This window comes from Cimex lectularius, unplaced genomic scaffold (assembly GCF_000648675.2).
Source record: "Cimex lectularius strain Harlan isolate CLEC.00 unplaced genomic scaffold, Clec_2.1 scaffold16, whole genome shotgun sequence".
Classification (NCBI taxonomy): domain Eukaryota; kingdom Metazoa; phylum Arthropoda; class Insecta; order Hemiptera; family Cimicidae; genus Cimex; species Cimex lectularius.
The window spans coordinates 2,990,977-2,999,298 of record NW_019392679.1 but is presented as its reverse complement, the minus strand read 5'-3'; the positions used below and the strand labels follow the sequence as shown (position 1 = coordinate 2,999,298).

The following is an 8,322-nucleotide window of genomic DNA, read 5'->3' as shown; positions in this document are numbered from 1 at the left end:
TATCAAGTACCCTGAAATCTGCCAAACTAAGGTTAGGCTAAGTTTGAATGCTTGGGTATGCATCAGATGTAGAAACTTTTCACCACGTCACCAAGTCCCAGAATTCCTTACACAGGAGGTCTCCTTCTGGGGGGGAAAAAGAGAGAGAGAGAGAAAAGTTGTGAAAACCTAACGGAGCTGGCAATAACATCGGTAACTAGCCGGCCGGCTGAGGGGAAATATTAGTTAGTATAATTTTAACATTTAAAAACCCAGAAGCACTCATTTTGCCACACAAGTATCACCAATCGCTATTCGCTTGCTCCCTCACCTAAGTGTGAGGATGGGGGAATCTAGCCAAAATAGAAACCAGAAACCCACCCAATTCACCCCTCAGTCGGGTTACTCGTTGACCAAGTTGGCTGAGCACTGTCTTTTCTGCATCTTGGCCAAGTCCTCATTAGGTGTAATCCGAGCTATAGCTTCGGGGAAGCTAAAAAACTCACCCACCATTGTTTTAACTATAGTCTGTACTTGTTGAGTTCTATTATAGTGTATACATCATATGCATAATTGGGCTACAGATTAATAATGAAAAAGCAAAGAAATAATCTTAATTTAATCATTCCAATATATTTTCATATATTATTTAAAGAATATTTTCATTTTTAATATTAAACTTCCATCTTTTAATGTTTTTTCTGAATTAAAAATACATGATCAATTTTTAAATTATTTACACCTCATGAAAAAATAGTCTTTTATATATTTAAAAAAATAATACATACAACAAATGGATTTATGTACATTTCATTACATACATATTTACAAAGTTCCACACTTATGTCAAGATGGTTGAAATTTTATCATTTCAATTGGTTATACCTCAATTACGATGCTCTACGCTTAATAATTATTTTTCCTCGGACTAGCTGATTCATATATATTTTAACTTTGGAAGAATCAATCGTTTTCTTCACAGATATCTAACAAAAAAAAAGTTATATTAAAATACAATATTTTTCCAGACACAAATACAACGTATAGAATAATGTGTTCATATAAATAGCATTTTTTTTTCTATTAAACGATAAATAAATAAAAATAAAAACTTTTCTTCTGTATAAATTCGCCACAATATATTGGGTTGTCCGGAAAATAATGCAGGATTTTGGTATTAAACAAAAAAAAAGAAACTAGTTACTTTAAAGCAATGTTCTTTAATCAAAATAATTTCCCNTGACATTCATACAAATGAGTAATCCTGTAAACGTAAACAGAATATTTTATATAGATTTTTTTTAATGAAAACTTAAAATCCTGCATTATTTTCCGGACAACCCAATACATTTAACTTCCCAAACAGAAATATTTTATCTTCCCATACATTCCATTTACTTTACTAAGAAAAGCACTTCTAATAATCCAACATTAAAATAAACAAATATAGACATAAACCGTTTCCAGATTTTTCAATGAAAAAAACTCTCATAAAGAGACGACAAAAATAAAACTCAGGATTCCACAATTGATAGATCTCACCCTGCACAACCCTCACGAGCACTTTTCACACTTCCAGCTTGTTAGTTCCGAGATTCCAAGATTTGATTTTAACAAACACATTTGTAGATGAGTGAGAAAAAAATTATTTCCGTAAGAGAAAGAGGGTCGACTTCATACAAGTTCGTGATAAAAGAAATTTATTGTCTGTGCATGGATCCATATGATCATTTACTACGATGGCAACCTCACTGGGTTGTTCTTCAGAAGCATTTAGGTATTTCCTCCTCTTCAGTGTATCTGTCCACATGAGGAAATCTCACGATCTGATTTGCTTACTAAATGTGGACCCTTCAAATAAGCTGACAAAATCCCATTCCCAAATGGTGTCCACTTATGGCAAGTTGACCGAAAACCTAACAGATGTAAATTATTTAGTGATTACGGTTTTGGTTTCACTATGGTTAGAAATCTTCAGAATCATTATTTCATTAATCCTGTTGATTTCTCGTATAAAAATAAATAATCAATATAAAATTGGGTCTTATCTAAAAAAATCCAAGAAACTGAAAATATTTTGATATAAATTCCTTCCTAAAACTTAAGTGGCATTGTTATTTAAACTTTCTTTTTGTACAGTCATTATTTAAATCTTACCGCCTCTGATCCGATGGCAGAAATAATGGCAGGGAATTTGGGCATATCCTTTCCTTCGACAAAAACAGTTTGACCGCGGTGGAACCTTAAACAAAGAAAAATTCTACAATTTTACCTCATTTGGTAAATTTCTAAAAATGTATACTTTATCGTTTGGTGCAGTAGTTTCAGAAATTTGATGCTGAGTGTTGACATTCAAGCCCACATCTTCATGCATTCTCTACAATCTAATGTTCCTACAGCTTTATTCCAATTAACTTCTTAACACTAACCATTTTTTTTCATACAGGAGCTTCCCATCTTCAATTCTTATTTCCGATGTCGGAGGATCTGGGATAATTGGCCCAAGAGCTTGCAAACCATTCGCTATGAACAGAATAAAAATGAATTTGTACATTGTGATTTGCAATGGAGATGGAATGTTCATGTATAAATACCTGGTTTTCTAACAGAAACTCCGCTCTTGATCCCTCTGCTAATTGCTTTCAAATCGCTCTCAATTTCTTTTTCGTCAAGCAAGTAACTGATCTGCGAAGGGAGAGATGTAAGTTTGCCGCGCCTTTTTTCAGGAATGGGAGCCGGGTCGTTCGGCCTCCTTCTCAATTTCCGTGTCATGGCTGGTTTAGCCTCAGTAGAATCGCCTAAAGTGTTAAAATTGTTAAATATAATTACATGAAGCAAAAACAATATTAACAAAATCATCAGTAATTCTTCACCTGATAATTCCATTGAGACCCTTTCCGATTCAACAATTTTCTTTTTTTCATCCATATCCTGAATGAGATTTTCCTTCAGTTCGATACTCCTTTCATCAAACTCTTTGGCCGCTGACCTTTTCTCAGAAATGTAGTCTTTTTCAGTTAGCTCTATCAGATGTTCCCTCCACGATTTGTTCAACTGAATTCTACACACAAAAAATAATAATTTTAAAAATTAATAAAACAAAATAGTTTATTTAACAATATATAAAACAAACCTCTCTTTAAATTGTTGTTCTAATCTTTTCAGCCGTCTCAAATATTCAGGATATGTGCCTTCATGGAGCTGCTGTAGCTGATACCTGAAAAGTCTGTGTTTCTCTTGATATATTCTAGAATATGCAACATTACAAAATGTGATAATCAAATAATTGATTCAGGTCTATAATTACAGTCCTTTCATACTTACTGGTCTTTCACATCAGGGACTTCACGATAAGAATCTGACTTCCTCAGCTCTGTCTCACTCGCTTCTTCAGTATCTAGAAAAATCAATATTAAAATTAATTGCACTGTTATGAATTTTGTTTCATTGTACAAGAGGGCTTTAGAGTAGCAAATGAGATATTCTCTGTTCTAAAAACCAAACATAATTGTTCAGCCATAATTCTAGACATCGAAGAACATTCAATCGAATTCAAGTTAAAAAGATCATCCCCAAATGTACTATCTCGTCCTGCAGTCATTTCTCATGGATCTCTGGTTTAAATTGAGAATAAGCTTTGATTTTTGGGATAACATGCCAATCAATATTGGTTGTTCTCCAAGGAAGTACCATAGGCCCAATACTCTGCACAGTTTACTGAAATATCCACACATCATAAAACCCTAAATCATAAACTACACTTGTCCCATCACAATCTTATCCACACACTCCGAGTATAAACTATCAACAGAAGGTATCCAAGACCTCATACTCACACACTTGATGACTCATCATCATCTTAATCGAGCAAAAGAGCCAATACACTCAGTGCACAGACCTGACCACCAATGCACATAAACAAGTTAGTTGTGGAATTTTTCAGTGGTCTGAGGGAATGAACTGATAATTTAGTTGTTACTGATCATTTTGGGCGGTAAAGGTGGTTGTATGTGCTTCTACTGAATGGCCACCAAGGTCTGCCATATTCAAAATTTATCCTGCGTTTTCATTATGCTAAAATAGATGTGAATCAAATTTGAACCATAGTACAGTAAAAAGCATTAGTTCCATTCAAAATTGAGTCTATTTGCGATTTATGGATACTGGAATTATAATTATGTCAATTTGATAAGCAAGATAAGTAAAATTTGTATGGAACTAATGTTTTTTGTTCCTTCCCCCCCCCCCAAAAGAGCTCCTGCTTAACAGGTTTTGATTTAGATTTCAAAAAACTTTCTGATGATGGAAAATTATAACCTTAATTGTTGTCAGTATGCAATCATTATCTCAAATCAAAGAAATTAAACACAATGTACACAAATGTAAAGGAGGCTCCAGACATGTGGATTGCTGACTGCCATTGAATATTTGTCGTCTTGAGATGCTAGTATTGGCATTTGCCAAATAATATGCCTACGGAGACACACATACGGAGGTTGTACAGCGAATACTTATTTGCTAAGTGCCATGCAAGTCCTCAATTTACTATAAATTGTGATGGATAGCAGGGAAACGGTCATTGTCCAGCTGCGGTTACTGTTTTGTGTAGTGTCTACAAATTCCTAACCGACAAAAACAACGATGTTCTTCCATTAAAGCATTACTAGTTAGGAATCGTTTATTATTGAAAAATAAATAGCAATAAATTTTTGTAATTCACAAGAGAAGCGTTTTCATCTCTTAAGAGTCCAATGTAAAACTGTCGAATATTTGCTATAAGAATTATCTTTTTGATACAGAAAACTCAATCCAATCTAATACTAAAAGGTTTTGGAATTGTGTGAATTCTGTCAACACTTCTAAGGCCATGCCCTCTTTCATGCGTTTAGGAAATGAATCTTCATCTAATGGCCATGACATTGCTAATCTCTTTGCTAAATATTTCTCCTAAGTCTATGACCACAATTCTGATCTTCCCACTTCCCTACCTGAAACAAGTTCTCTCCTTATGCCATCTTCTCACACAATGAAATACTAAATTCTATCTCATTACTCAACGTGAAAAAGTCTTCTGGTTCCAATTGCATACCCCCTATATTAGTTAAAAAGTGTTCTGTGGCTCTTATTGCTCCTTTACACTATATTCCGAACCAGTCGTTAAAAACAGGTATTTTCCCAATGCTTGGAAAAGCACTTTTGCCATTCCTCTATATAAAGCTGGTGATAGATCTAATGTTTTCAATTACAGACCAATATCTATTCAATCCAAGATATTTGATTCTATTATTTGTAATAAACTTAAAAACGACATTAAATCTTTTATTATACCTCAGCAACATGGTTTCTGCTCTAATAGATCAACTGTTACTAACCTGCTCACATTTCAAAATTACATCTTAGATGCAATAAACTCTGGACACCAAGTAGACTCAGTGCATACTGATTTTTCTAAAGCTTTCGATAAAGTAAATCACACAATACTGTTAAGGAAACTAATGGATTATGGTTTCACCGGAACTATTTTGAATTGGTTATCCAGCGCAAGGGTCTCATCTTGGACCAGTTTTGTTTCTCTTATTTATTAATGATATCCATCTTGCTCTTCCTTCTGCTCAATTTTTATTATTTGCTGATGATCTGAAAATCTATTCCATAATCACTTCTCCTTCCGATTGCTTACAATTACAAAATTCTATCAATAATGTGCTAACCTGGTGCTCTAATAACAAACTTGCTTTTAATGTTTCCAAATGCTACACAATTACATTCGCTCATAAGAAACAACCTTTTATTTATCTCTATACTCTCCATGATGCTCTCTTAACGCGAGTTGAGATCGTAAAGGATCTTGGTGTACTTTCTGATCAAAAGCTCAAGTTTAAAGAACATATTTCTTCAATAAAAAATAGATCTATGAAGATGCTAGGTTTCATCATCCGGAACACCTATGAATTTAAAAATCTGTTTTGTCCATCTTTATAAAGCTTTTGTGCAACCCATACTAGAATATGCTACACCTGTTTGGTACCTATTCTATCTAAATTATCAAAAAATTCTTCAATCTGTACAAAACAAATTTTTTTAAAAACTTTCCTACAAACTCAATCTTCCTCCGAATTCTGCCTACCCTGGAATCCGCTCTGAATTTAAACTTTTCAAACTGGCACTAAGAAGGGATTACTTTGATATTGTTTTTGTATTTAAATTATTAAACAATCTCATTGATAGTCCTTCTTTCCTCTCTCAACTACAGCTACATGTCCCTTCGTACTCTCTTAAAACCTATAAATTATTTTATATTGAATTCCAAAGCTCTAACTACATGCTCTCTTCTCTACACAGAATGATGATCAAGAGTAACAACATCTGCAATAGCATTGACTTCTTCAATAGTTCTGTGCAATCTGTGAAAAACCTTATCCTACATCCTTAATTGAATGCTTTTATATTTCATACTGTACAAAATTATTACAATTTATTTCATTTACGGTTCAACTAATTCTCGCACTCTAGTCTTATTATATATTTACAAATAGCATTATTTTCAATAAATATGTACCTAATTATTGTAGTTTCAATTGTCTTTCAGCTTTATTTTGTTTTCTCTGCCTTATTTTTAGTAATTATGTCTTTCATTTTTGTTGTTCAGTTTTTACTCTTTAATTGTATTTTTATAATTATCATTTATATTTACCACTTATATTATTACCATGTATATACGTCCTTATTCTTTTTATATATATTATTTATATTTTTTGTTATTGTAAAATGTCTTTTTTATAGTGGATTTCGATCCGTAAATAAATAAATAAAATAAATTAGTTCCAAATTTTTGGTTCAGATCGAGGAATTCCAAAACCGTTAAGTTGGGTCAAAAGAAATAATACTTTGTTATCCGACACATGGCTATTTTGTTGGTGTTATTGTTTTATTAGTTTTACTTTATATCAACTAGTTAATGGTATAAAAGGATTTTACCTTGTCTTGCATTGACCTGAAATAATATCAGCAAACAATCATTCTCTTAAAATAAGTATTTTTCATAGCTCATTTCAGGTGAAAGTAATAAATTAAAAACAATGTACAAGTTCAGACGAGTTTGATGGATCAAAACTGTCGAGTAAAAAGATTTAGAAACGTCCTCATGGAGGTTTTACCATTCCTGTCCTAGCTGCATTTAATTCAAAATTACTGAAATTTAAACTAAAAACTGGATAAGATGGGATTATAATTGTATTATTGAATTCAAAAAGATTAAAAGAACAGTGGGAAATTATTGTTTTTAGCTTAAATTCACTAGAATCGTTTGATAATTTTGTAAATGGTTATGGTATGAGATGAAATAGTAAAAATTGGGACGGACCTTCGTCGGATTCGTCCTGTTCCGCGTCGCCTTCTTCGTCCAGGTCGTCGTTCTCATCGTAAAACTCGTACTCATCGTTGGTGTGGTTGGAAGAGGCGTAGAAGTTGTTGTATGACATCTTCAATAACATCGGGTAGGCTGTCGGTCGTCGAGTGAGAGACGGAAGGAAAGCCCGTCGGATCCGCAGCAAAGACAGGAGAAAAAGTGACGGGCGATCGCTCGCGACTCGCTGACGGAGGCTGGGGATCGGGAATTCGGGATAAACTATAAACAAACTGCAGAGTGCAGAGCGCAGTCCGCGAAGCGAGCCGTGACGTAATCGATTTCTAAAAACGGAACGGCGACCGCCCCACCGCACACCGACCACCACTCCACAAAATTTCCTATACGCCAGATATTTATTATTGTTCACCTATATTTAATTTTTTTTAATTTAACCAAACACATTAGAACCCATTGTTTAAAAACTAAAAAAAAAAAGTTAGCTTTTTTATCACAATTTCTCAATACAATTATATTATATTATTACCGTGATGAAAGAACCCGTTTAGTCACACAATAATTCTGAGCATAATGAATTTAAAACATGTTTAATATCGCGATGGCTCGGACTATGGCGACATCGATATCATCAATTCAATTTGTAAATTAATTTTCTCTCGATGTGAGTTTATCAGGAGACGAGAGTAGTATAGGAGCTGTTTAATAAAGCTGCTTAAAAATCGTCCATCTGAAAATTTAAATAATTTCTAATTTCGTTGTATCAGGAGATAAGACTGTTATGAAATTTCGTACCTACCGACCCGACAAGAGGACGACCAGGTTGGTGGTTTTTTGACGATTCTACCATCCCTCCAAATTATCGGGTGAAAAAATTTGAAAGTTTAAATTTTTTGTATTTTAATATTTTTATTTCACCTTTCTACTTGCTCAAATTGACTATGTGAATATATCATTTTCCAGCATTTTCTGTCTAGATT

The 8,322-nt window shown here is 33.5% G+C and overlaps 1 protein-coding gene across 3 annotated transcripts; it reads right to left on the bottom strand.

Moving 5' to 3' along the window:
• Positions 1-725: 725 nt before the first annotated feature.
• On the bottom strand, positions 726-8,286 carry LOC106661507 (sin3 histone deacetylase corepressor complex component SDS3). 3 transcript variants are annotated; one of them, XM_014384962.1, is made up of 9 exons: positions 8,138-8,286; positions 7,343-8,072; positions 3,304-3,376; positions 3,113-3,226; positions 2,853-3,040; positions 2,574-2,777; positions 2,409-2,502; positions 2,137-2,221; positions 726-965 (listed from the first exon to the last, which is right to left on the bottom strand). In XM_014384962.1, the coding sequence occupies exons 2-9, from the start codon at positions 7,470-7,472 to the stop codon at positions 870-872; spliced, it is 984 nt and encodes a 327-aa protein (XP_014240448.1). In that variant the 5' UTR covers positions 7,473-8,072; positions 8,138-8,286; the 3' UTR covers positions 726-869. The 3 variants fall into 3 exon arrangements, with proteins under 3 accessions (XP_014240448.1, XP_014240449.1, XP_014240451.1); XM_014384963.1 differs by having other exon boundaries at positions 3,113-3,205; XM_014384965.1 differs by having other exon boundaries at positions 3,113-3,196.
• Between the last annotated feature and the right edge of the window lie 36 nt (positions 8,287-8,322).